Source organism: Melospiza georgiana, chromosome 23 (genome assembly GCF_028018845.1).
Source record: "Melospiza georgiana isolate bMelGeo1 chromosome 23, bMelGeo1.pri, whole genome shotgun sequence".
Taxonomy (NCBI): domain Eukaryota; kingdom Metazoa; phylum Chordata; class Aves; order Passeriformes; family Passerellidae; genus Melospiza; species Melospiza georgiana.
The window spans coordinates 6,627,089-6,654,998 of NC_080452.1; the positions used below are offsets into that span (position 1 = coordinate 6,627,089).

Below are 27,910 nucleotides of genomic sequence, written 5' to 3' on the forward strand. Positions count from 1 at the left end.
TTCCTCCCAGCAGAGCTGCTCCAGCCCTCTGATCATCCTGGAGCCTCCTCTGGACTGGCTCCAGCAGCTTCAGGCTCCTCCTGTGCTGGCCCCAGGGCTGGGGCAGCTCTGCAGGTGGGGTCTCACCTGAGCAGGGCAGAGATGCTGAACTGTGATGTGGGAGCTCCTTTCCCTTGGCAAGGGAAGATTTAGGGGGAATGTTTTTTTTGGAACAGCCACACCTAGAGGCTGTGCAGGCTGAATCTGTTGCAAGAGCCTGCAAACCAGGTCAGCCTGTGTTCCTGCCCACCAGAATCACACACAGTGATCACCTGGGTAAGTGTCAGGCACCTCTGCACCTTGCAGAGGGACTCAGCAGCAAGAGTTGCTGAATCCAAGTGGGATTGTGCAGCTCACATGTGCCTGAGTAGAGAGAAACCAGGCCCAAGAGCAGCAGGAATCTACAGAGAGAGAATATAACTGGTGATTGGATGATCCCCTCTCATTTGTTTAGTGGAGAGCTGGGAGGGGATTCAAAACGCCAAGCTGGGACTGGGAAAGGCTTGTTGGAATATAACAGAAAAGAAAACTTTGTGTTCGATCTTCCTTCCCACTTTGGCCTTTAAGGGGTGATGCTAGAAATAATCTCCAGATCATGCTTGCTGTAGAAATGACAGGATTCTGGGATTTTACACCTTTGCAATGCATTTTCTGAGAAGCAGCTTTCAGAGACAGGCCGGGGTTTGAAGCACAGCATATTCTGAACGCTCCTGAAAAAAGAAAACAAGGCCAGTGCATTTGCCAGGGCATCCAAGCAGTTCCCAGCAGCCCCTTGTGAGCTTTGCAGACTGACCCAGCATGCAAGTTCTCGATGCAAAGCAAGTAAATATATTAAAAAAAAAAATTTAAAAGCATGGAAGGAAACAAAGGAGCAGACGATTTGCCCAGACACTTGGAGAAATACTCTCGCTTCTGACCTCCTTTGTATTCCAGGGAGCAATTCCTGAGCTGCATTCAGAGACAGAGACAGAGTTGCCAGGCCCAGAATTCCGGCAATTACTCAGTGGAAATGGAAAGAGCACCACGGATGCCAAAGGTGTGATGCAAGTTTCATTGTCCCTGGAAGAATGGGAGTCCTGTATGGGTTTGGGGCTGCTTGCTTGGAATTTAAAATCAGTTGTAGCTCCACGTAAGTGAAATATTTAAGTCAGGGAATAAGATTATTTTTATTAAGGAAGCTCCTCTCACTCCCTGGCTGATGTTGCTCTGAAGGGCTATTTTGGACCCTGAAAAAGGAATTTGAGTTTATCATGCACAGAGCTGAGAAACACGAAGCACATAGGACAAGGAGGAATGGCTTCCCACTGCCAAAGGGCAGGGTTAGATGGGATATTTGGAATAAATCCTTCCCAGTGAGGGTGGTGGGGCTGTGGCACAGGTGCCCAGAGAAGCTGTGGCTGTGCCTGCACCCCTGGAAGTGTCCAAGGCCAGGCTCGATGGAGCTTGGAGCAACCTGGGATAGTGGAAGGTGTCTCTGCCCATGGCAGAGAGTGACACTTAATGAGCTTTCAGGTCTTTCCAACCCAAACCGTTCTGTAATTTTATTCTTTAATTCTATGAAATCTGAACAATCCTCTGCAGAGCTAAGAAACACTCACGGGAGTTTTGCTGTTCATAAAGCATAAAACAGGAATTGTAAACCACTTAGGAAACAGTCAAACACTGGAAAGGAAAAAGAATATTGTGCTCTCCTGATATCTGAAAGGTTAATCGTTACCAGAGAACCATTTGGAAGACTGGAAAACAGAGGAAGGGTAGGGCAGATCTGGAAGGGAAATGGTAACATTCACCCCCTCCCTTTACACAAATACATTTTTAAATATTTTAATTCTCAAGTCAGGATGATATTTATGGGAATAATAACTCAAGTTTTCTTTTAGTAATTGAAATTAAACAGCACTTGCTCTAGCAAGAACAGTTTCTTATCCATCTGTCACTACAAGTACAAGTAATTCCATGTGTTCAGCAGTATCTGAACACCTAGTGCTACAGTTGGATAACACTTGGCTGAAAAGTTTCCTAGCATGGTCTGCAATCAGAAAATAACCAAAACCAAATAGTCTTTGCCTCAGGATCTGCATGATTTAAATCTAACTGCAAAGAAATTGCCAGACTTGAGGCCTGTTACAAATATCCACATGCTTGTTTTATCTGAGAACCTCAGGGGGAAAGGGCACTTTGATAACAGAAGGGTCTTTAATATAAAAAGCAATAAAATCCATGGATTTTGAAGCTGGACATGTTCCAGATGGAAATGTTAGTCCTGTCCAGGAAACAGGACTAACTACAGCAGCTGACAGAATAACTTTGTGAATTGTCTAACGAGCAAATGCCTCCTTCGCAATCTGTTGATCCTACTGACAAAAATTCAAAAACTGAATTTTTCTCTTACGGTATTGATTTGTTCCAAATAGGCTGCGAAATGAGACCTCTGACCGCCTTGGTGCTTCCCCGCAGAGATGCCCTGGTGAGGGAGCCCCGCAATTAGCGCCGCTGCTCTAATGAGCGCTGAGCGCGGCCGTGAGGGACGCGCCGGGCCCGGCCGAACCGCCAGGGGGCGCTGCCGCCCGCGGCACGGCCCGGCCGTGAGGGCCCGAGCGGGACCCGCGGAACCGGCACGGAGCTGAGGAACGGCCTGGGATCATCACCCCCTGCCCGGCACGGACAGCCCCAAATCCCACTCTGGGCATGCCTGGGAGCGTTGTCCGAACGCTTCTGGAGCTCTGGCAGCCTCGGGGCCGTGCCCATTCCCTGGGGAGCCTGGGCAGTGCCCGGCATCTTCCGGGGAAGAACCTTGCCCTGATGTCCAGCCTGACCCTGCCCTGGCACAGCCACAGCCCTTCCTTGGGTCCTGTCCCTGTCACAGAGGTCGGAGCTGTCCTTCGGGAGGAGCTGCAGCCCCCAAATGAGCTCTGACCTCAGGCTCGTTCATGCTGAATAAACCAATTGCCCTCAGCCGCTCCTTGTGCGGCCCCTCAAGACCCTTCACCACGCTCATGTCCCTCCTTTGGACAGCTCCAACAACTTTACATCCTTCTCATGTTGTGACACCCAAAACTGACCCCAGCACTGGAGACAAGGCTGCCTCATTCCAGAGCAGAGCGGGGCAATCCTTCCCTCAGCCAGCCTGGATGCTGTGCCTGGTGCCCCCAAGACAGGGATGTCCCTCCTGGCTCGGGGCACACTGACTCAGATCCAGCCTGCCATTGCCAGGAGCCCAGGTGCCCCCAGGACAGGGTGCCCCATCCCAGAGCAGAGCGGGGCAATCCTTCCCTCACCTGGCCTGGATGCTGTGCCTGGTGCCCCCAGGACAAGGATGTCCCTCCTTGGGCACACTCACTCAGATCCAACTGGCCATCACCAAAACCCCTGGTGCCCCCAGGACAAGGATGTGCCTCCTGGTCAGGGCACACTGACTCAGATCCAGCTTGCTGTGGGATCTCAGCACCTCAGGACTGATGTGCAGAGTGGCCGAGATCACCCTTGGGGGGCTCGGGAGTCCTGGAACGTTGCCAGAAGTGTCTGGTGGCTGGACTTTGATCCTGCACGGGAAACGACACCTGTATGAGGATGGGAGGATCTCACTGGGTGAATGGTGAAGGGAAAAGTTAATTAGAGTGTAAGACACAGGGTTTAGGATTTCTGTCAGGGGGGTCTAAAGAAGTAAGATGGAGGAATTGGGGCGTGTCCTGTTCTTCTTCTTCTTCTTCTTGGCCTCCATCTTCTGTGGTGATGTTGGCACTTTGGGATTGGTTATTACTAGAAGTGCACCGGTTAATAAGGGTAAAAGGTATTGGGGAAAAATTATAAATATTGTATACGTAACTTCGAGTATAAAGATAAGTGACCACCCCGGGGACTCTCAGTGTGCTCATGGCTGACATGCTGTGCAGACCTCTGTCGGGCTGAGAGAAAATCTTTTATATAAACAATTAATAAACACTGGAGACCGAGAAAAGATCTGAAGTCTCTTCTCGTCCTTTGGAGCGCCGGACTGTCCAAGGCCACCCTGGGCCTTTCCAGGCCACCTAAACAGCCGAGAAACCGACAGCTTGCCACCACAACAACCCCCAGGTGCCTTTCCATGGCACTGCTTTCCACAGCCTCACTCCCCACTCTGCCCGTACATCCAGGGTTACCCAATCCTGCAACTCTTCAGGTGCAGAATTCAGCACTTGCCCTTGTTAAACTGCACATGGTTGGTGACTGCCCAGCCCTCACGTTTATCAAGCTCTCTCTGCCTCTGAGGGAGTCAACAGCTCTTCTCAATAACAGTTTTGTGTTGTCAGCAGAATTTCTCAGTATGCCTTTGAGTCCTAATCTGAGTCATTTATGAAGACACTGGCCCTAAAACAGAGCCCAGCAGAGCCCCATCAGTGACTTTTTGCCAACCCTGTGCCCCTGGGCACCTAAACCTGCCTGAACGTCCCCGGGCACCTAAACTGTGTGACCCCCGGGCACCCAAACCTGTGTGACCCCTGGGCAGTGCCAGAGGAAGCTGCGAGCTGCCTCCGGGAGATGCCAAAAACCACGTGCTGAAAAGCAGCACCCTGGGATTAATTCATTGCAAGAATTATGTGGGAAGGAGACCTACTACTTGTGAAGGCCGAATGCTTCATTCCTACACTTTTAGAGAAAATCAGCATTAAAATTACTAGAGAAATAGAGAAGCCTAATAAAAGACTTCTAAAATAACTATTTATTTTTGTTGCCATCATGATCCAAGGCAAAACCACTCTCTTGTTTTTCCTCTGGTTCAAATGTATCAGAGGATAATGAAGACTTCTGCTACTGTTTGATGCATCTCATTGTCTTGAAGTTATTTTGATTATTCAAATGCATTCATGTTTTTGTAATTTTAGAAGGAATGCATTGGACCTGATAGGTCAACGCCATCCAGCAGAGCATCACGGAAGCAAAAAAAAGGGAAATTGTGGGGTTTTACTCTGAGTTATAAGGTAGATTCAATGTTTGTTTAAAAAAACCAAACAACTAAACTAATAAACAGTATTGCATTGTAATTCATTGCAAATGGAATAAGATATTCTTAATTAAACTCTGTCATTGCAATTCAAATAAACTGTTTGGAATTATTTTTCCAAAATATGGCCAGGCTTAACTGCAACTGAAAACGAAGAGGAAAATGAGTGAAAAAGGAAACCGCCTCCAACGTCCTTTGGTATTATTGTGTAATTAGAGGAGTGTAATTTGAAATAACAACACCAAACATCTTTTCCCACACATTTTTGCACAGTTTCCATACACACCTCAGGGGAAATGTATTCAAAACCTGAAAATATTTGAATAGGTAGAAGTCTACAGTTATGACTAGAGCACAAACTAAAAAAAAAAAAAAAAAAAAAAGGAAAAAAAAAGAAAAAAAAAGAAAAAAAAAAAAAGGAAATAAGTGTTTTATTTGTTAAATAAGGAGAGGAAATGCTTAACGTAGAAACCCCTTTTCCAGAGACACAACCTTACCTCCTGCTCCCCTGTCTCAAAGCCCCACAGGCAACTTTGGACTCAGAGTTCCTGGAGACCTCAAAGGAGCAGCTGGAAAAAAATAAGATGAGAAAGCTTTAAGATTTTGACAGCAGAGCCAGCATTTTGGGGTCAAATTAGAGAACAAATAAATGATTGGAAAATGAACTCGAGGGGCTCTTCGCTACGGCCATGAACCAAGGCAAGTTTAACCACATCACGTTCTTGCTCCTGCCTGTAATTTTGCGGGCAGCATCTGCAGGATCCGAGCGCCTTCGGGAGACACACACGGAGGGATTGCACCGAGCGCGGGGGCCAGGGGTGCCCGGCCCCGCCTGTGCCCCGCCCGGGCAGCCGCGGCCGCGGGAAGCGCCGGGCACGGCGCCGGGCACAAAGTCCGCCCCGGGGCGGGCCCAGGTCGGCGGATCCGCCCGGCCCCGCACCTGCCCCCGGGGCCGCCCCGCCGGAGTCGGGCCGAGCCGCGGCTGAGCTGCTGCCGGAGCGCCCGCCATGGGCGTGGGCTATGGAGGGATGCGCTGCGTCAAGATCCTGCTCTTCATCTTCAACCTGACCTTCTGGGTGAGCGCGGGGCGGAACGGGGCCGGGCACCTGCTGCAGGTGCCGGGGGTGCCGGGGGTGGAACGGGCGCGGCTCCCTCCGGGCAGCCCTGCGGGAGCGGCTGCCCGAGATGAGGCTGCGCTCCCGGCTGCTGCTCTTTCCCAGGGAGATGCGGCTCTGCCGGGGAAATGAAGCGCCGGCTCGGGGTGAGATGGCATTGCTGAGCGGAGACAGCATCTGTCTGAACTGATCGTTTAAAGCAGCGATCATTGCCCCGGCAACCACGCGGCTGCAGGAGGAGGCTGGGAGAGGTTCCCCCAGCACAGTGCGGCGAGCAGAACATTTTACACCATCACGGTGCTTTTTACTAATACCATTTTAATAAGGGAGAAAACAGCTGCTACAAGATCATCCTAAAACAGAGTCCTCGCATCGCCCCAAGAGGTTTAGGGAATGCTGTGTCCATTCTCTCCTCACTGCACCTTTTCAATAGTCTCACAGTTCCACCAGCTGAATTCACGCTTTCTCTTCTCTCACTTTCCCTCGTGCACTGTTCTCCCTTCAGCTTTCCAGAAAACAATCAGCAATGTTATCTTCTTAAATGTCTTTTTCTTTCCTTCTGATTCACTGGGGTCTTTTTAAAAGAAGCCACAAAGTCATCCTGTTCAGCCTCTCTGGACCAAGCAGTTTTGGGCTTTTGTCTCCTTTATGCTTGAAGCACAGTTAAACCAAAGGCTGTTCCCTCGTGGTGACAGCGCTGCATGCTCCGGGGACACAGTGCTGCTGTGCTCGAGCTGGAGGGGCAGTGTGATTGCTGCCCAGCTGCAGCTGCAGGGCAGCAGAAGGACAAAGCTTTGTGTTATTTGTTTCTCAAAAGTGACAAGTACTGTGTTTTGTTATCTGCCGTTTCGCTGAGATGGAAGGAACCATCTCAGCTGGCTGGGACATTCACCCCGAAGTGCCAGGGGCACTCTACAGCCTGGAGAGGCCCTGGCAGGCCAAGGCTGGCAGCAGGGAGGTCCCCATGCTGTGACAGGGTGGCAGGGGACCCTCACCCTCTGCTAGGACACATCTGTGAGGAAAGCTGTGATCCTGAGCTCTGCAGCTGTACAACTGCCTGCTCTCTTGGCTTGTGGAGCTGTGCCAATGGATCGAGTGCCAGGGAATGCAGGACAGGTCAGGGGAGCACTGTGCCAGGCTGGCACCCACATGGGAAGCAGCAGGTGCTTGTGAGCCTTGTCCAGGATGTGCAGGTGCCACAGGCTGAGAATCTGGGCCTGGACAGCAGCAGGACACTGTGCCTGGTCCTGGGGGTGCTGGAGGTTCCTGCAGGACACACAGCTCTGCTCCTCAGGACACACAGCTCTGCTCCTGAGGGATGTTAGAGCTGCCTGCAGGACCCACAGCTCTGCTCCTGAGGGTGCTGGAGGTGCCTGCAGGACACACAGCTCTGCTCCTGAGGGATGCTGGAATTGTCTGCCAGGACACACAGCTCTGCTCCTGAGGGTGCTGGAGCTCCTGTAGGACACACAGCTCTGCTCCTGAGGGATGCTGGAGCTCCTGTAGGACACACAGCTCTGCTCCTGAGGGTGCTGGAGCTCCTGCAGGACACACAGCTCTGCTCCTGAGGGGTGCTGGAGTTCTCTGCCAGGACACACAGCACTGCCTGGCAGGCTGATGATCTGTCTGGCACGTGGTGGGGCTGAAACCTCTGACTGTAGATCTTTTCCCTCAAACAACACGCTGTGACACTCCTTTGTGACCTGGTCTTGTTCACATTAAAGGGAATTTTTCCTTGCATTTGACAGCATCTGTCACTGGTTTGTAATTTCTGTGATCCAAGATATCTACCCAGTAACAATCCTTGTACCTCCTAGTTTTGGTGGGGGTCCCCTGCCCCACTCCATTCCTCATGACAATTCAGGCCCAGTTTTGATAATTAAATGACTGACAAGGTTTGGGAGTCTCTAGTAAGTTCAGAAGCACCACTGCACTGAGGAGCTGAAAGAAAGAACTACATTGCACTGTAATAGTAATTTGTTGTTTCAGACCCTGGCAAGTGCTGCATGAATTTTCTGACAGTGCAGTTCTGAGCTGTGGGATTCCAAGAAAGCACAAGGTGCCAGGACACTGCTGTGATGCTCTGCAGCCTTTGTCACTGCAGCCCTGACTGCTGTGTTTGTGTTGCAGCTGGCAGGACTGGCTGTCATTGCCTTCGGGCTGTGGCTGCGCTTTGGTGGGCCCATGGCTGAGTTTGCTACAGACAAGAAGTCCCCAGAACTTTTCTTCATGGGTAAGTGACAGTGCTGGGAGGGCAGCAGCCTCCAGGGTTGGTTGCGTGCTGGGGCAGGTGACACACCTTGGTCAGTAATTTCTGGGCTGACCTACACAAAAGTGGATGTTCTGGTGCTGTGTGCCATGTGTGTGATGGCTTCTGACCTTTCTCTGCTTGACAGCCACTTCCTTAGCCCTAACTAATCTCCTCTCCTGGATTTGATCCAGTCCCCTCATACCCTAAGTGAATTGTGCTAATACTCTCAGAATAGAAGGCGAGACAGGTCAGACACTTGTGGGGCTCACCAATATATCCCTCCAGAGTTTTGTGTGCAGCTGCCAGCCAACAAAACAAGTGTCCTTTCAGAAGGTTCCCAGAACCAGGACAGCAGCAAAATTCTGCTCAGCAATTCTCCATGTGGAGGCCTCAGTGGGACCAAAGTGCCAAAGCAAATCCTTCCCCAGCTGAACAGTGATATTACCTGGTGTTCAGTCATCTCAGGAGCTGTTTGTCCAACCTGGGCAGGCATCAGCTAGTTCCTGTGCCCACAGAACTGGGATTAGTCACATCTGTTTTTAGCATTTAAGATAACTTTTTCTCCCTGGGATCTCCAGGTGGGTTTTTGGGACCTGTGCTTCATATTTATAGATACCCTTAAATAGCAGCTGTCTGGGACTGCCAGCAACTGCAGCTCTCTGTCATTGGTAACTGTCACATATTTTTATACCAGAAAAATTGGATTTTTTCTGTTTAATACATCACCCCTAGAGATGGACCCAATAAAATCCCATTGGTGCAAACATTTTTGCCATCTACAAATGCCAAGTGTGAGTGAATACCCAGTCCTGCCCTGGCCATCAAGCCACTGTGGCAGGGTGGAGGCTCTGGGAGGTGACAGAGGTGTCCTCCAGCAGTTACCTGTCACTCCAGGATTGTGCAGTTGCCTTAAATACCCCAATGCTCTCAGTGGAGGCTGACTCAGACCCACCACAGCCCCAGGCCCAGGTTTCTTTAACATCTGCAGCCAGGCCAGAGGCACAGAACTGCAGCCATGGGAATGAATGGGGAGAATGTGATGTTCAGCAGTGTTTCCCTGGGATTTTGTGAGGCTGAATAAAACCATTCAGATGAAAACATTGTTTGGGACCTGAGGGTTACTGTAAAACACGCTGCAGCACCTCCACTGACACAGAGAGCCAGGAAGTTATGATTTGCTTTTTCTCTTACATCTGAGCTGCTATGACAGCAGCACATTAGATCACCAACTTCATTTCCAGCTCCACTTTATACCTGCTGAATTCCCTGTGCTTCCCTCCCTGATCCACTTATGTTTGTCCCAGGAGAGCAAACAAGACAAAAGGATGTTCTGGCCTTCAAAATCACGTGCTGCTGGAAGGCAGAAATTGCTACATCCTGTACTGTGAATAAGCACCAAAACTCCAGTACGGCCTGGAACACACAGTGTAAACAAGATATTTTTTGTTGCATGTGTATTGAAATCTCCAAAAGATGTAGTCTGCTTCTGCCCTGAATAGAAATTACAAAAGTTGTTCAAAGTTGTTAATTTTGGGAAGTCCTGAGGAATGTTCTTGTAAAAGTTTCATCAGACACCATGACATTCAGCTTTTGGGCTGCCACACGTATTTATAGAGCTGCCTGTTGAAATGTGTAACTGTGAGAGGAAGTGCTGAGGAACAGGGCACAGAGATTTCAGAATTCTTTCAAACTTACACTTTGGACTAAATTCTCAAGTGAAGTTTTGCCCTTTTCTGTAACAGGCACTGAACAGAGCATTCCTATGAAAGAAAACCAAAGAGTTTTCTGCTGTCTCCTTCCCTCCTTACAAACCCTGCTAAATGCTGTGACCCCTGAGCATCTGATGGCTGTGCTGGGGCTGTCAACACTCTGGGGCCAGGGCCATGGTGAAAGAACAGGGAAAAGTTCAGTTTCAGTGGGTTTGCAGCAGACAAAGCTGCATTTGAAGGTCATGCTGAAGAGCTTTCCCTCTCGAGGAGATTTCAGCTCGGAGTCCCCCCTGGCAGTTGTGTATCGGGCCTTTCTCAGAGTGTCTGGGACTGTTGTTTATTTGGCTCTGTGTGTTTGCTCTCTAACATGCTTCCTGGGTGGCAGCCAGGGCTTTGCATAGGAATTCTTAATATGGAACACTGTGCAGCACACCAGGAGCAGCTGCCCTGAGGGCTGAAAGAGCAAGCAGATCAGCAGTATGACTTAAAATATCAGCATATAGCTATACATCCAAAAAGAATTTCTTTATCTCAGTTCCACTGATGGCATTTGTGGCTCCTTGTGATAACCCAAGGCCCTGGGATCACATCAACTTTGTGCCAGCGCTTGGAACAACAGTGCAGGTGCATTGAAACACTCCACAATCACCATCTTCTGAAAAACAGTTCATTTTCTTTCTTCTAAAGGGCAGCACATTCTGCTCTTTCTGTACCTGGACTGAGCTGCCAGCCGACTCTAACCAGCTTCTCTCTTCTCCTTCCTTGTGATTGTTTTTTTCCTGGATCTGAAATGTTGGGTTAGTGTAAAATAATTGATAATTCTATCCTTGCATTTTCCATTAGGCCAGAGTGAGTCTCCTTAAATAGCCCTGTTCTTTACCAGCAGCCCAGCTGTCTTTTCTGCCCCTGGAATAGTTCAGGCCATGACTTGGCAACCAGGCCTGTTCATCTTTTCCAGCCACTGAGATGTTTTTGTTGGTTGGAGAACAGCTTACAGGCAGCAGTGCTGTGGGCAAGCACATATGTGTTCCTAGCTTTCTGTTGCTTGTGGTTTTGTGTTTGGGGATCCATATTCCCCACTGCAGTTTGCAGTGAAAAACCTACAACAGAAAAGGTTGGAATTGGAGCACTTTGACCCACACAGCCTCCAACCATTTTACCAGACACATCTTACACCTGGAGGCTCCTAAAATTGGGCATCCTCTCCCTGCAGTTCCCAGTTCCCTCTACAATGGGATACATTTTTATGTTACTCCATCTCACAGTGCAGTTTTTGTGCCTCTGCTTCAAGTGATGAAGCAAAACTGTGGCTTCCCTGTTCAACTGCAGTTCAGCTCTGGTAGAGTTCACAGATCCCTCTCTTGAGAAAGAAAAAAAATGAAAAAGAAAGGATAATTTCATCAAAGGACAATAGCTGGCAGATACCTTTTTATCTGAGTTGTCTGTGGCACTGCACAGATCAAATGGAGAAAAGATCTGTGGAATTTCGGGAATTCCCTCAGATTGCTCATCCTTATGGAGACTCCTGTACCAAGACTGGGAAATTTTTTACTGGGCAGGAAGGTCTGCAAGAGTCAGAAGGAAGTCAGATGCTTGTGGGAACCCAGGGTGTCAGCATTGCTGTCTCACAATTAATTAATTTCTTGTAGTACTGCTGGTCTTAATTTTAAGAAAAACTGAAGCACAGTAGTACAGACCAAGTGCTGCTGAGTGCAAGTAGAGTGCTTGTAAAGCAAAAATTGACATGGGGACTTTTTAAGGACCAGTTTCAGTTCTTCCATCTCTGCTTTTCGTGGACAAAGGGCAACCAGCAGGACAAACTCTGTATTCCTCAGAAATGAAGTGCAGAGGGTCCCATCCCTGCCAGCACCAATAAAAGTGAAGTGTGTGTACTCAACAAACCCCCTCAGGAATGGTAACAAAACCTGATGAATGCAAACACATCAGTCTGGGTGGCTCTTTCTCAGCCCTGAAATGTTGCTCCTCCTGCACAGCCAGAGCTCACAACCCTCCTATGCTCTGTTCTGTTCTCTTTGTTTCAGTCTCATGATCCAATCTGTGGTCCAGGCATCCATCAGGGCCAAAACAGCTGTGGACAAAAGTTTTAGGGTGATAGTGGCTTTTCCTTGGGGTGAGAGCAGGAGTGATGCTGCTGGCTTTGAAAGGTACGTGGATGGAGCGTGCCTTAGGGTATGAAGTCATGTCTGGAGCTGAAGGATATTAGGAGCTTTTCTCCATAGCAGTGGATGCCCATACAAACAGGAGCTGGCTGGAGTTCCATCCATGTGGACTGCAGTTCTCTGCTCCTGTGCCTCACTTTGTTCAAGTTCTATTCATGTATTTTGGAGTCAAGCACTATACCCTTAGTCAACAGGATTTTCTCTGCTAAATCCAGCACCTCTCAAACTCTACCAGCCTTTAAAATGAGAGCTGTTGGCAAAGCAGGCCCTGTGAAGAGATGTGCAGCCACAAGAAGAGCATTAAATGATCCTGCCATCATGTATTGGAGAGGCTTTTAGTCTGTACTTAAGACTTCAGCAATGAAATTGTCTTTCTTCCTATCATCTGTGTGCAGCTTTCTTTTTTCTGTTGCTCAGGAAGAGTGGCTTAAAGAGAAAAGGCTGATAGTGGCCCTGAGTGGAAAACGGAAGCTGCTCACTGGAAATTCACTTTAAAAACATGACACCACCACTACCACCCCCTGAGAAAACCTTACTAAAAATGAAAGTTGTTCCAAGGTCTTTGGTCTCTGTTGTGGATTACAAAACCTTGCAGCAGTTCCTAAGAGTTAGCATTTCTCCTGACAGAATAAAGGCAAGAATAAAGGCAATTCTCACCAAACAAGCTAATTTAGCCTAATGTGACAATGCGTCCGTCTGCCTCAGGGTGATTGCTGCATATTTGCAAGATGCTGAGGTTCAGGAGGCTTTTTTTTTTTTTAATCACTTAAGCATGATAATGCACTTTATGCTTTTTGCCCATTAAATTGTCCTCCTGGGTGGCTTCTCCCAGCCAGCCCCACCCCAGAGCAGCAGCCAAGGCCGCAGTTACCCCATCTCCTTCTCCTCCCTCGAGGCAGCTGGAAGCCACCGTGGTTGCTGCTCATTGCTGTGACTGCTGAGCCCCTCGGGGAGCTCCAGGCTCCAGGAGTCCCTGTTCTGCCCAGGGTGCCCAGGCCCAGCCCAGAGCTCACCCAGCAGCGCTGGGAGCTCTCTGCAAAGAGCCACCTGCAGGTGACTGGGGACAAACCTGTCACTGGTGCTGTGGGAAGGAAAAGGGCATCAAGGTGCTTCCCATCCCTGCATGCCCCCAGGACGTGGCTGGTTACATTAATGTGTAACCCCAGAGGGTGCCCAGAGCAGCTGGGGCTGCCCCTGCATCCCTGGCAGTGCCCAAGGCCAGGCTGGACAGGGCTGGGAGCAGCCTGGGACAGTGTGAGGTGTCCCATGGCAGGGGGCTTGTAGCCGTGAGATTTTCTGAAAAATCCTTTTCTTAGGATTTTTCCTCCTGAGAAGCTGTGAGGCCTCAGGAACAAAATGTGAACAATGGTTATCTGCTGCTGTGGAATGCAACAGGTGCATCTGGGATTGGTCTCATGTGGCTGTTTTTAATTAATGGCAAATCACAGTCAGCTGGCTCAGACAGAGAGCCCTAGCCACAAACCTTTGTTATCATTCTTTCTTTTTTTATTCTTAGTCAGCCTTCTGATGAAATCCTTTCTTCTATTCTTTTAGTATAGTTTTAATATAACATATATCATAAAATAATAAATCAAGCCTTCTGAAACATGGAGTCAGATCCTCATCTCCTCCCTCATCCTCAGACCCCTGTGAACACGGTCACAGGGGCTGGAACTGCATCATCTTTAGGGACCCTTCCAACCCATACCATTCCATGATTCCTCTCTTTGGAGCAGCACCCCACCCTCCAAGGTTGCTCAGGCTCCTTTTTCACACTGAGTCTCTTTAGGAGAGCTCTACATGCTCTGAAGCAGTTTCTACATAACAAGCAAACCAGTATAACCCATTACAGCTCCTGTAAGGGAAATGTCCTGTGCTGTGTTTCGCTCTGACAGAGCTGTAAATACGTTTGCACTGTCCACTTTGAAGTCATTGAGAGGAAAGCGTTCTGTCTGCTGGAAAAAAAACAAACAAACCAGCAACCAAAAAGCCCTCAGGCTCCTTTATGGGGCTTGTCAGTTCAAAAACATCTTCAGGAAGGTTTGGATTGAGCTGGCTCATGCACACACAGGATTATGGAGTGTCCTAATCTAGAGAGGATTGCAGAGAATCACGAGAGGATTTCAGAATGCCAAATGACTGAGTATTACACAGGCAGAAGAAATACAGTGTCAACAAAGTGATGCAAGTGGTAACAGATAATGTAAGCAGTACAAACACTGACAGACTCTAAATTAGCTACAACCACACAGGAACATGATCTTAGACTCACTATCAGTTGCTCTTGACAACAAAGTGCTTTGCTTACTGCAGCCAAACAGGCAAATAAACGTCAGGACATTTGAAGAAAGGAATCTTAATGTCATTGTGTACATTTGCAGTGCTCTGTGTGGTTCTAGTCAAAAAGGATGAAGTGAAAGTAGAGAAAGTACCAAGACTTTTGGCCATGTGCTTCTGACCACAGTGTGCACTCTGAACAGCTCCCGTGTGAGGAAGTTTTCCCACACTTTTCACATCATTAAATGGTAGAATCCACTGCCTGGGGTCTGTGAAGAGCAGCCAGGGCAGGACAGCTCCAGCTGGCACAGGTGACACCTGAGTTCAGAGGGGTGGGCCCTGACAGAGCCTTTGGGAACAGCTTTGGGAGCAGCTTTGGGAATGCACTGCCCCAGTGAATCTGGTCATAATTATTTAGGGTTCATGTGAACAAGATATGTAACAAGGACTGGTGTTCTGTGGGAAAGAGAAGAACTGAACTGGGATGTTCCATTACAATGAGGCTGCTTTTAAATTGAAATTCAGGATTTGTGCATCAGCAGTAGCCTCCAAACTGGGCTGGTGCCTCTAATGGTTCCAGGAAGATTAACCACAAAATCTCTGCTGAATTCACACCAGACACTTAATCAGATAAATCCATTATGCTCAAATTAAGGGTATGTTCCACTTCTCCAGAAATTCATGCCACTTTAGAGGCCTCAGCAGCTTTTCTCCAGTTCTGTAAATGTATTTTATAAATAAATATACAATGGAAATTTCTCGTAACAATCCTGTTTCAGGAGCTGAGTTTGGTGCCACACATAACCGTCCCTGTCTGGACTTTTTTTTTTCCAACTCCTACGTGTGTTTCTCATATTTTCCAGGACTATGTCTGTGCTTGAGGTTCCTTGGTGCTCTCCTAAGGGCAGGAGAGCCTCAGTCCTTCCTTGGAGGGTTTCATCTGCCTCTGGGGCTGCAAGGAACTCACAACCCCAGGAAAATCCCTCCAAGCCCTCTCTGGGTCCCGGGCTCTGCTGTTGCTGCTGCTGGGTCCCTCACCCCCAGAACAGAGCTGCTTGTTCTCTCTGTGGAGTAGGAACAGTTGGGGGTTTGTTCAGTGTTATTTACTCAGCCCAAAAGAGAGGGGAAAAAAAAAAAAAAAAAAAAAAAAAAGGAGAATTATTTCAAATGGAAAGTGCCCATAGCAGCCAGGTAAACAAGAAACCCATGTGAAATAAAGCCAGACAGAGACAGGGTGTGTTTGTCTGCTCCTGCTCTTTGGCAGGGATTTGTGCCTCAAACCTTCAGTAAGACTTGGGGAAAAACAAACAAACAAACAAAAGTAGCTCTGGGAGTGGGTTCTGTTCCAGAGTCTGAAATTACATCTCTCCCATCCCAGGCTGATCCTTCCCTCACTCTTGATACACATAAAAATATATTGCAGCTATAAAATCCCATCCTTCTCTCCTATCTGGTCTAAAGAGATGGAATTCTGTATCACTGCTAATCACAGAGGGTTTGTACACTCAGAAACAACACCCAGGATCCCTTGATCCTTTTGAAGGTGATTTTTCAGACCTGCAGATCTGTCTCCATGTTCAGCCCAGGAATGGATGTGTCCTTATCTCCAGAGGAGACAGGGAGAGCTGAGTGCCACGAGCACTGAGGCTGATCCAGAGACCTGCTGACTTGTGGATTTGCCATTTTTCACCACAGGATGCTCTGAGACTGCCAGATAACATTTTAATTCCCTTTGTAATTGCAAAGCAGAGTCTGCTAGAAAATGGGAATCCCTCCTGTTGGAATTTTCACAGGGAATACCCCCATCTGACAATTTCCTTTCAGGAAAGAATGATTTTCCCCATGGGATGAATCAAAAAAAATCAAATATACAGAAAAGCTGCTGCTTTGTGGCTTTCCAAATTTGTCTTTGCAAAATAAAACAATGGCAAAAAAAGGGGGTTTCCCTCTTACACTCAGTACATTACAGCCAGAAGGGAAATCAGTTTGTTATCAGGTGTTCTCTCACTTGACTCACTGCTAAAAGGAGAAGTCTTCATTTCTCTTCACATCTATAAAAAAACTGGGGGTGGGGGGGTCAGCACAGCAAAAAAAAAACAAACCACACCCCAAAACCTCAATATTTCCTCATTTTAAAAAAATTAAGAGAATAGGCTGTGTTCAAAAATCCCCAGTCCTGTGACACGTTGTTTTTCATTCTCTGTGGTTATAAAGAAGCCCCTATTTCCTCCAGAACCCCCTCAGTAATCAGTGCCTGTGGCTGCCTAAATCAACCAATTTTCTGTCAGATTGGCACATGGATTTTCATCTTTGGAACGTGCCTCTTCCTCCATTTGCATTCAGGGGCTGACAGCGACCTGTTTGTGGCTCCCAAATGCAGGTGGAGTAAATATTCCAATATTCTGCAATCCCAGATGGCAGAGCTCTGTCTCTGGGGCCAGCTTGGGGCCATTCCTGCTCTCTGCATTCCCTGCTCTCAGTCAGGTGCCAGCCCTCTCTCCTCTCCATGAGCACACACAGACCAAAGAGCAGAATTGCAGGAAATCAACAGAGGCAACAAGAGAAGAGGTGAGAGGAAAGAATTCACAAAGGCCACAAATCTTTGCTTCCTTTCCACCTTGTGCTTTTTTCCTTCTGCTGCACAAAAAGCTGCAGCTGGAGAGTCTCCTCATCATTTTCCACTCACCTAAACAAGCTCTCTGTCCTGACCTGACTCACACACTTCTTTCTGCCATGTTGAGCTTTGCAGTGAATTTTCTGTGTCAGTTTGTAGCTCTCAAACCTGTTCTGTTCTGTGTCTATAAACTGACTTTTATTTGTTTCCCCGCCGTGCTGTAGATGCCAAGCTGGAGGCCATGCCAAGGCTTTGTGTTTTACAATGGAAGTGCTGATGAATAGAAGCTGATTAAGGCTTTCCATCCTGCTTTTTAGGAAGGGATGGGTTTTAGTGGAGCTGAGCTACTTCTGGCTCTGGTTACTATTGCAAGGAAAGGTGTGATATTAACCACCAAAATCTGGATTTGCACTGCTGGCTCTGACAGCTCTCAGTGCTTGGTGGCTTTAGTTAAAGCTGGGATTCCAAGGGCTCTGTGCCAGTCATTGCCACCCTTTGCTTGTTTTTCTCTCTCTGGAGAGTCTCACTTTAAATTTAGGTCTGTTCTTATCAAGAATTTGAGGTGAACATGCCTACATTTCCATTAGGAAAAGGAATACCAGATCCTTCTTACATACTTACACCATCCAGGACACTTCTGCATCTACAGCTTTGATATTGTTACAAACCAGTTTAAACACAAAGAAAATGAAGTCTGTGAACAAAACTGATCGAACCAAGAAATGTTCAAATCTACCCAAAAATATTGTTAAAACCAAATGAGGTTAGATGCTAGTGCCAAGAAATTGATATATTTTATTTAACAGTAAAAGAGGCAAAGAGAAAGAAAAAGAAATAGAAAAAGAAAAGGGGGGAGGCACAGAGGGGTTAAGTGGGGCCTCAGTCAGGATGTGGTCGTCTTCTCTGCAGCTTTTGTAATACAGTTTTGCTACAAGAGGCAAAAGTCCCTTATGAAGATGTTTAAGCCATAAATTATAACATTTCCATCTCTGGCAGACATCCTTCCTGGAAGTCACCTTCCACTGAGCATCCCTGGATGTGGCTGCTGGGAAACCTCTCAGTAACTTGGCCCCTTTAACTTTTTTCAAGCTACTCTTCATGTGTCTCATGGAATATTCAAAATTGGAAGGGATCCAAAAGGATCAACCAAGGCCAAGTCCTGGCCTCAGGACAACCCCAAAATCACAAGTTACATTCCTGTATGAAAGATTACATATGTGTGTATATATAGTAGAAAAGTAAAAATATCATTATTTTTGTGGAAATTTTAAGTGTCAACATTATTTTCCATCTAGAAATAGCTGGGTATCACCAAGTGGCAGTCCCAGGCTGAGAAAGGACAAAGTGGGATGAACTCTCCTGAGCAGAAGATGGAGGAAGGTGGATTTTAACTCCTGGCTGGCTCAGCTTGGGGCTCAGCTTTGTTTAGTGAGTGTTGTGAGTTCTTCCTGTAACACGCCTTAAAAGGGAAGTTCTCGCTGAGGTAGTGGTTTAGCTCTGAGTCATTCGAGTGAAATGCTCAGGCTGTTTCTCTGACAAACGCAAATGCAAATTCCTGAGAGTGGTCTCACCCCTAGACTCACTGAGCTTTGTCTTTCCTAGCTGCAAATAACCAAAAGAAACGGGAAGACTCCTTTCCTGTGTCCTTACTCCAATTTATCTTTGCTAAGTGGCTGATAAGCGCAGGGAGGGAGCAGGGAGGGACACACTGAATACGTGCAGGAAACATCTTTGTAATTACACTGTTTGTTACCACGGAGATCCCAGGAAATGGCAGCGTTGGTGTTTGCCTGGTAAGCACCAGGTTCTGCACCTGAGCGAGGATTTTTTGTCCTTTCCAATTCATCTTCCACCAGGCCTGGCTCACCTTTCTCCCCTGAGCCATAAATATCTTTGTGCTCCAGTAAAAACCAGCGCTGTGCGTGTGTGTGCAAGTACAGCCTGAAGAATGCTCAGTCCCAGGAAGTCACAGGTGGCTGAGCATTAAAAATCCAGAAAACACGGAATAAGAACTGCCAACACAGGCAGCAAGCAGCATCCCCCCAGCACTGTGTACATTACAGTTAGTAGGGCAAAGCCATATTACTTGTTTTATTGCTGTTTATCAGAGTGTCTCTCTCAGCAGGAACTGGGGCGGGAGGAAGGAGGGAGGGGAGGACAAGGATCACATAACTGGGATAGACACAGGGACTGAAGGCTGATGTGGCAGTGAATGGGCAGCAGGCAGGAGTTGGCATTCCCCAAGCAGGCTGCAGTGAGGCAGAGCAGCTGGATGGAAGCTCTGCACTCAGACACTGACTGGTTTTACATTTTCCTAGCAATTGCAAACTGTCATCTGTAGGCTTTTCTAGTCCAGGTCACACAAGGCCTGCTAACAGCAAATGCCAGCAGCTGTGCTCACCCTGGGTTGGATTTTATATTAATGTTTCCACTGGTAACTGAGCAGACTAAAGGCTCTCCGTGGAAGCTCGGGCAGTCCCGGCTGGAGCAAGGCTCACTGTGCCCTCTAGTGCGCTCTGCCTGCAGCTCCCGTCCCTCACCAGAAGGACACGAGGAGGAGGAAGATGAAGCTCTTTCCCCAGCAGTGGCTTGGCACAGCATCCTGCACAGGACAAGGACTAGAATTACACCAACAGTACCAGAGCCAAGGCACAGCCCCGTGGTTGTGGCCTGGTGGGAGCTGAACCCCACAGGAACCCAAGTGTTACCTAAACACAGATCAAAAACTGTACATTCACAAGTGAGGAAAGAAAAACTCTGTACTCTGATTTCCTTTTGTCCTAGATAAAGCCCTTACAAAAAATAAAACCAAAACCAGAACACCTGTTGAATAAGAGTGTCAGCTTTCATTTGGGGTCCTAGATCTGTATGCTGCCATCTCCCATGTTCCTTTCAGTTCCCCCATTTCCAGCCCCAGGTTTCCCAGGAATAAGCCCTCTGGCAAAGCTGGGCTTTTCTGCTTTACATTGTTTATTGCAGAGGTGTAAGGGGTTCTGGATGGTATGGGGTTTGTTCTTCCTGCACTGAGCTGTCCCTGGGACAGCAAACTAGGAAGGTGAAAGTCACAGATTCTTGTCAGAGAATATTCTCAGTTGGAAGGGATGGACCAGCAAGGATGATCAGGTCCAACTCCTAAGTGAATGGCCCATCCAGGAATCAAACCTGCAGAGCTGGTGGTTTTAGCACCATGCTCTAACCAACTGAGCTAATCTCAAATTGTCTTATTTAATTCTCCAAGAATTCTGAAGAAAGTATTGCTCGCCCCCTGTGGCCAGAGAACCTTTTCTGTGCAACCAGTTTTGTGAAAGTCAGAGACTTTGTTATACCTGTAAGTGAGTGGGGCTGATGAAGCAGGTAGCAGACTTTGGGGAGAGAAACTTTCTGAAATTGTTGCTGGCTCTGTTTTCCACAGGACTCTATGTGCTGGTGGGAGCAGGGGCCATCATGGCAGCAGTTGGATTTTTCGGGTGCTGTGGAGCAGCACGGGAGTCCCAGTGCTTGATTGGAACTGTGAGTAAATCTTTCCAGGGCCTGAGCTCTGCAGTGAAACCATCCAAAGCATTAATGGGAAGATCTTTACAGTCCAACACCTGAAAGGTCTTATGTCCTTTTATTGGCTAATCCAGTGTCTCTGGACTCGGCAGCCACCACGCTATGGCAGAGCTGGCATACGTGCAGAGGTGCCCTTCCTTGTCCTTTGTGATGTATTTATTCCCTGGAATTACTGTCTGATTTTCCTGAAGCTCCCTCTGAGCCACATCTTTGCCATTTCCCCTTTGTTTGAATGTGACAAGGAATCTGCCTTGGCAGCCCTGTGCAGAGCCCCCTCAGAGCTCTGGTTCAGGGTGGGCTGTTGGGGCCTGGGGAGGATGAGGGGCTGGCTGGCAGCCCCCATGAACAAGCCACACTCATGTGAGATTCTCTCCTTCCTCTGCAGTTCTTTGCTTGCCTGTTGGTGATATTTGCAGGTGAGGTCACTGCTGGAGTATTTGCCTTCATAGGCAAGAAAGTGGTAAGTAGCAAACAGCCTCTGATGTAATGATGGGGTAGTTATGGATTCCAGTGCCCACTGAGCTGGCTCTTCCATAGGAAAACTTTCCAGACTTTTCCCTGCAAAACTCTCTGACATTCTTATCTGGAACCAATGGCAGCTTGTGTTATCACAAGTTTGGAACAGGATGAAGTTTTTACCTCCTCTGTTCAGGAAAAGGTGGAGGTGTGGTTCAGCCTTGAGGGAACATCAAGGGGAGCTGTATGAAACGAGGGCATTGTCTGGGAGAAGGGCAAACAAATTCAGGCACTGAACTTGCCCAACTCAGAATGTTTAAGCAAAACACAGAGCCTATGAACACTCTGACCCTCTGAATGCCACCAGGCCACAAACCCTCCTGGCTTTTGAGTCACCATACCTGTTTACCAGGCACAGCTTTTTGCCCTGGAGGTTGAGAACACAAGGTGACAGTCTTGGATGGGGGGTGAGACTGATTTGCAACTCACTGAAAGTCTGATTTCTGCAGGCAATACAGGAAGCCCAGAAAATCTATGAAGATGCTTATGAGGACTACATGAAAAACCCAGTGGGGAAGGTCAACAGTACCATCTATCGCTACCACGTGGCTGTGAGTACTCCTCACCCCAACAGCTCCCTCCACTGCTCCACTGCCCCTTTAGAATCCAGAATTCCTCCCTCTGAGGGATGCCAAAATAGAACTGAATGTACTTCAAATCCAGCCAGAGGCTCACAACAGTGAGGGCTCTCTCAGAATTCTGGGTTTTGGATCTGTACATTTGAAAGTGCAGTTAGCCAGGCTTTGAAATTTCTGATGCTTCTGGTCTGTGTGTGCAGAAGAAATGACCCTTGTGGATATTGAAATCCACAGATAAATACTTGCAAATGCAGAGAGAGAAATGTTTGCATCCCTCTGCATCAGTCAGAGAAAATGTGACCTGTGTCCCAGGACCTACAGTGTGGCTGAACCAAGTCAGTGAGAGACCACACATGTGTGACACAGTTCAGGCCACCCAAAAAGTGAATGTCTGAATCAGAGTTACAACCTGTGACTTCTGTAATCCTGTTTGTGTCCATCCTGGATCTACACTGCCTCCCATGGAGAGCAAGCCCAAGCTTTGCTGCTCCTTACAGCAATTCCCACGTTCTTTAGAACAAACATTTCACAACCTCAGACCCTTTTGTCCTTCTCCCATAGCTCTTATTTCTGACCCAAAGAGGAATTCCAAGCATTTTGTGGGAGATAGGCAAACAGGAAAAACAAACCCTCTGAAACTCTGATTTATTACTGTCTCCAAACCCAGCACGATGTTGTGTCAGAAATAAAATTCCAGCATTCTCTGCTGTACTTTTTATGCATTGCCCATAATTCTGTATGTGATATTTGAACTTTCTGCATTCTCCCTTTAACTCCTGTTTTCTTGTAAGCCAGGGATCTGCTTTTCCCAAATCCACTTGTTTGCTTTGTTATGAAATACTGTAATAAAAATCTCTTCTGGTCATTGTTGTTAATACAAATGTGGCTGTTTGCTGTGGCCTCACACAATTGAAACTAATTTTTGAGAATTTTGTCCCACGCAGTTGGAACTCTACCAGAAGCAGCAGTTTAAATATAGAGAATAAGGTTATTATTTTATCTGTACAGATTCTTTTTTTTTAGTTATTTATTGTCTCACTTTCAGTATGAAAATATGTCCCTAAACCAGGACAAAATAACAACTGATTTTCATTATGTGGTCTGTGGTTTTCCCTCTTTGATCCTCCATCTCTGTTTCATGCAGCTCCAGTGCTGTGGTAAAGGTAATGTGGAACAACAAACAGGATTGCCCTGTCCAGAGAACATCCAGCTGCCAAAGGCAAGTGTCCTCTGTCCTGCTTGTTCTAATCACTTCTTCATGTCAGTTCTTTACCAAAATTGGAGGCATTCTGTAAGTAAAAGAAAGGAAGAAGTTCCTTTTACCTTGCAAATTCCAGCATGAAATTCCTTATGAAATGGAGCAGAGTGGAGGCAGAATTGAGCTGGAGGTCATAATGCCCTCAGTCATGACACATGTTTGTGGCATCCCGTGGTAGCCAAGACAATATTGCACCATCTGAAAGGAAAAGGGAGAAGGAGGGAACAGAACAGGATCCCAAATTCCCCATGGAGGCTGGATTTTAGCAAGTGCCCACCTTAGTCATGCATGGAGCCTCCTGACTAGAAACTTCACTGGTGTCAAGAAAGATATTTCTGTCATTTCTGTCTTTTCTGGAATCTGCTTGTGAGTTCAATGTCAAAATGAAGCCCCAAACCTCCTGATTTAGCATGGCCTGTTACATAAAGGAGTTTAAATTTAGGGAGAAAACTGAGTGTAAGAAAATTACTTGCATGTGTCAGCCTCTCCAGGCAAGAGGTACAGATGCCTCACCAGGAAAGGGAAGATGCTGGAAAATTATCCAGCAAAGCCCAAGGTTTAGATGCAGGAATTAGGATGGTGACTGCACTAATATTTTTGTGTTTATTTGTTGCTCAGTGAGAACAGCTGATAGAATTGATTGAAATATAGATTTCCAGGCATTAAAAAATATTTTAATTTTGTTTCTAACAGAACTGCCTGACTGAAATTCAGAATGTAATTGATACTCAGCTGCGCCTAGTTGGAATTGTTGGAATTGCAATTGCTAGCATCACAGTGAGTAAATCCATTTCTCCAGTCTCTCTCCTTGAGCCCAGTACCCTTCCCCTACTCAAAGCTTTGTGGAAGGTGTTTTGCAGCAACTGGTGAGACTCCTCAATTCTTCTTGCTTCCAGTGTGTCTTCTCCCTGGGAACTGCCCCCATCAGTGCAAGCAGAGCTCTGTGACTGTGCTTTTCAAGTTCATTTTGTGTCCTTAGACAGGTTCCAAAGTGATGGTGATCTTCTTTTGTTGTGAGAGCAGAGTGCACATGAACCAAACTAAAAAGCAAAAAGCTGTAGCAGCATTTCCTGTATTCCAAAACAACTGCAGTCTGATGCTTTCAGTCCTTTAGGACACATTCCTTAGTTTCCATGAGGAATAGAGAGTAGCCACTAGAGCTGTGACCAATAGATGTCACCCTGTCCCAAGGACACAGCAGCACCGGCAGGCTGGGGCTCCCCAGGCTTCAGCACAAAGCTTTTCCAGCTCAGTTGTGCCATGACTTCCTTCAGAGTCACACCAGCAGCATGAGGAGCCACAGTATGAGTAAAGAAACACTGCCTTAGCTGCTGGGAAGAGCAGGGCATTCACAGTGGACACTGAAAAGCAGCTGAAGGGTTTCTGCAGGTAACAGAAACCGTGCTGTGCATATTGAACAATCCTGGGGTTTGCATCAAACAGGAAGGGACTCAAAAATACACTGGGGGTGGGACAGAGATCAGTAACATCAAGGACCCACCAGAACTGGGATCATCTCCCCTTGGGTCCCCACCTCAGACACAGTGAAGGTCCTGAAGTGACCACGACCCCTTCAGCAGCAGAAATGCACCTGCACCTTTCTCTGTGCTTGTTTCTGCCACGTGCTGGGCTGTGAGGGCTCAGCTGTGCCCATCCTTAGGGACACGAACCCAGTGCTTTAATGCCCATCTCACACCCTAAGCAGTGCAGGCTCAGGAGGCAGCAGCTTTGGAGAACTGACCTGTGGCAGAAAGCAGAGCTCTGGCAACACCCACTGTTCTCTGCTTTTGTCATTCCCTGTGCTGACCAAGTTCCCTGACACAAATGGGAGTTTAGATTTAATGTATATAGTCTTATACTTATACTATACTTGAGCATGGGAACTGTTCAGAGCTCAGCACCAGCTCTGGGGGCTCTGCAATCACCCTCTGCTCTCACTCTAATGTGTGTGCTATTCCATGTAGAAGCATTCTGAAATTCAGAACACTCCAGTGAAATACCAGGATACCACCAATATTATTATCACCAGTTATTATGTGACTTAAATTGATGTTAGTAACATTAATATTTGGGGCAGTTGTGCCTTGGCTGGCCGTTCAGAACAAAGAACAGTGAAACCAGTGTGATAAAATCAGTGAAACCTCCTCCATGTTTATTGTCTGATGTTTTGGGGTTTGTAGATGGAAGCAGTCACTACTCTGCCATAGGGACCTTCAGATTGTCTGATATGAAAATTGTTTTATAACTGTTTTGTAAGTGGATCCCTAAATCACATCCCTTCTCTTCTAGATCTTTGGCATGATTTTCAGCATGGTTCTGTGCTGTACCATCCGTAACATGAGAGAAATGATCTAAAACTGTCACTGCACAACTCTGCCCCAGGAGTTCCAGACTAAGCTTACAAGAAGTGCTCTTCTACCCAATTTAATAATTGTAATGCATTTTAATCAGTGTTTTAACATACTGAGAGGAAAATATCCCGTTAGGTGATCAGGTGAATTGTATTAGTTACAGTAAAACTCAAGTGAACAAAAAAAGGGTTTAAAATGTCCTTTTTAATGAAAAAAAGAGCAAAGGTGCATCTAAGACTAATTTGATTTTTAATGTTTGTATATGTGCAATTAAGAGTTTACACATGTAAGCACATGCATGTGTCTCCTTACAAACACCTCTGGATGTGAGCAGTTCCCTGGATGTGCAGCAGCTGCCCAGGTAAACATCTGCAGATGGAACAGATGTGTGTGCACATCCCCCAGGGACACAGTGCTCAGAGCCCCCTCACACTGAGCCCCTGTGTGCCAAGAATTAGCAGAGGCACAAATTGTAAAAAGACCTATGATCCATGTTGTGACTTTATTTTCCAAAGCCCAAACAGAGCAGAACTAATAAAATTGTACTTTATTTAAAAAAACAATTAATGCCTAAGGGTCTGCTCCAGCAAACTTGAAGAGTAGACCCACTGACTTCACTGTCATGCAGAGACTGGGTGTTTATTTTTGGTAGGACTGGACCCTTCATGCAAATGCAGAAAGCTCTGGGGGAGAAAACACATCCAAGGAGATCCAGGCTAAAGGAAGAGGGGGAAGGAGGTGGGAAGCTGGCAAGACCAGGCAGTCATTTGGGACCAACTGCAGTGCAAAGTGTGCTTAAGCTTCCCAAGCTAGGCTGAGATACACCAAAAAACCCAACTGTGAGTTCAGGGGGCCACTAAAATCCACATTTGTCCCAAAAGCCTCACTGTGGCTACAGACTGGTGCAGGGGTGGAGCCTAGGTCCAGACAAGCAGCCCCTTGTCAGATCTCTGGAGAATCTAACTGGCCTGTGGAAGCCAAACAAAGAGTGAAAGCGGTCAGAAAAAGACACACAGCACTTTAATATCCTCAGTTTCTGCTTCTGTGACTATCACAGCTTCCATGGGGCTCTTACCTCAACCTCTCGCCCCTTCCTGGGGCAGAAGGCAGGAAAGGAAGATGGGACATTTTTACAGAGCCATGCAGTAAGTTCTCTTACTGGCACCTTTAGGTTGCATAGGTATAAATTAGATTGTCAGGAATAAAAATTACACTGTGTGCTTGAAATACCTCAGGGCTTGCGTTTACATTGTTTTTTTCTAGATTTTAATTTTTGTATTTGTCATATTTATTCATAAGAGAATGTTCCTTTTGAACCAGCCTAGAAGGGAGAAAGGTTGTCCCCAGAAAAAGAAGTTACATCAAAGGCTCAGGATCTCTTAATTTTTGGCTTACTTGAGATAATTCACAGTTTCAGAGAAAAGCTTTTTGCTAATTAAACCCCCATAGCAGCAGATCTAGTGATCACCAGTTCAGATTCCTGATGCAGCTGTTCCATCCATGCTGGGGAGAAGTTCAGTGAAACTACACATCCCAATTGTCTGAGAGGCCTTGGAATTTACAATTCATGGGCTCCTTGTTCTGCTGAAACACAATGGAACAAAATGGGATTTCAGGAAATATGTTATTTGTTGTGTGGGATATACCACCCTTTATCTATTATTTATTTTTTATCTCTTATTCCCCAAAGAAACTCAAACTCCCATCAGTTTTCTGTCACTTCAGGACTTGGGGTAGTGCTGCTGCTCCAAGTCTCTGGTTTAGCTGGCACATCTTGCTGTCTCTGACATGGATTTCTCTTTTCCAGCCATCCAACCACGAGCTGTGGCACTGCACTAAGAGCTGGGCTTTGGGCTGGCAGGGACACATGAAATCACACACCAGAAAAGAGTGAGGCTTGTGCCACTCTGTCACAGCTGATTAGCAATGGATGTTAATTAAAAACAGGGCCTGGGAACCTCATTCTGCAAGAACCAGCACAGGAAACAGGGCCCTGATCTGCTGCTTGTTCCCAAGACAGCAGTGGCAGCAAACCCATGAGGGTCTCAAGCTGAACCTTAGAAATCAGTTTTACACAGCAGGCAGCAAAGCAATTTCCTGGCTCCAGGTGTACCTGAGAGTGTCCCTGAGACTGTCCCTGCAGTGGTTGTGCTCTGAGGAGATGAGGGGGTAGTGCCCAGCTGGGGTGTGTTGTCCCAAGGTAGTACTGGCAGAAAGAAGGAACTCTTGTGGAGTGTCATTGTTGCCACTCAGGACAAGCCAGCTTTCCAGGAAAATCAGTAAAAACAGCACCAGAGCCAGTGGTTCAGGTTCCAAGAACTGTTGTCCTACAGGGATAGAAACTGACTGCAAATAAAGCAATTTCCTTGTGTTACATTCCCCCTCATAATGACAGTGTTCCATTCATTTTAAACACATCTACACATTCCTCAAACTCATAGCAGAGTTTGACAGAACCAGACAGAACCAGAGTTTATCTTTTTATTTAT

The 27,910-nt window shown here is 47.1% G+C and overlaps 1 protein-coding gene across 2 annotated transcripts; it reads left to right on the forward strand.

Moving 5' to 3' along the window:
- The first annotated feature begins 5,981 nt into the window (after positions 1–5,981).
- On the forward strand, positions 5,982–27,853 carry TSPAN2 (tetraspanin 2). 2 transcript variants are annotated; one of them, XM_058039935.1, is made up of 8 exons: positions 5,982–6,096; positions 8,266–8,368; positions 20,579–20,676; positions 21,104–21,178; positions 21,684–21,785; positions 22,957–23,031; positions 23,764–23,847; positions 25,360–27,853. In XM_058039935.1, the coding sequence occupies exons 1-8, from the start codon at positions 6,028–6,030 to the stop codon at positions 25,423–25,425; spliced, it is 672 nt and encodes a 223-aa protein (XP_057895918.1). In that variant the 5' UTR covers positions 5,982–6,027; the 3' UTR covers positions 25,426–27,853. The 2 variants fall into 2 exon arrangements, with proteins under 2 accessions (XP_057895918.1, XP_057895919.1); XM_058039936.1 differs by lacking the exon at positions 25,360–27,853 and adding an exon at positions 23,967–25,350.
- The last annotated feature ends 57 nt before the right edge of the window (positions 27,854–27,910 follow it).

What these genes read in the sequence shown, in the direction of transcription:
- TSPAN2 (XM_058039935.1), top strand. Translation starts at nt 6,028, where the DNA reads ATGGGCGTGGGCTATGGAGGGATGCGCTGCGTCAAGATCCTGCTCTTC. An exon ending in CCCAGAACTTTTCTTCATGG is followed by an intron (nt 8,369 to 20,578) that starts GTAAGTGACAGT and finishes TGTTTTCCACAG; the next exon opens with GACTCTATGTGCTGGTGGGA. An exon ending in TCTATCGCTACCACGTGGCT is followed by an intron (nt 21,786 to 22,956) that starts GTGAGTACTCCT and finishes TGTTTCATGCAG; the next exon opens with CTCCAGTGCTGTGGTAAAGG.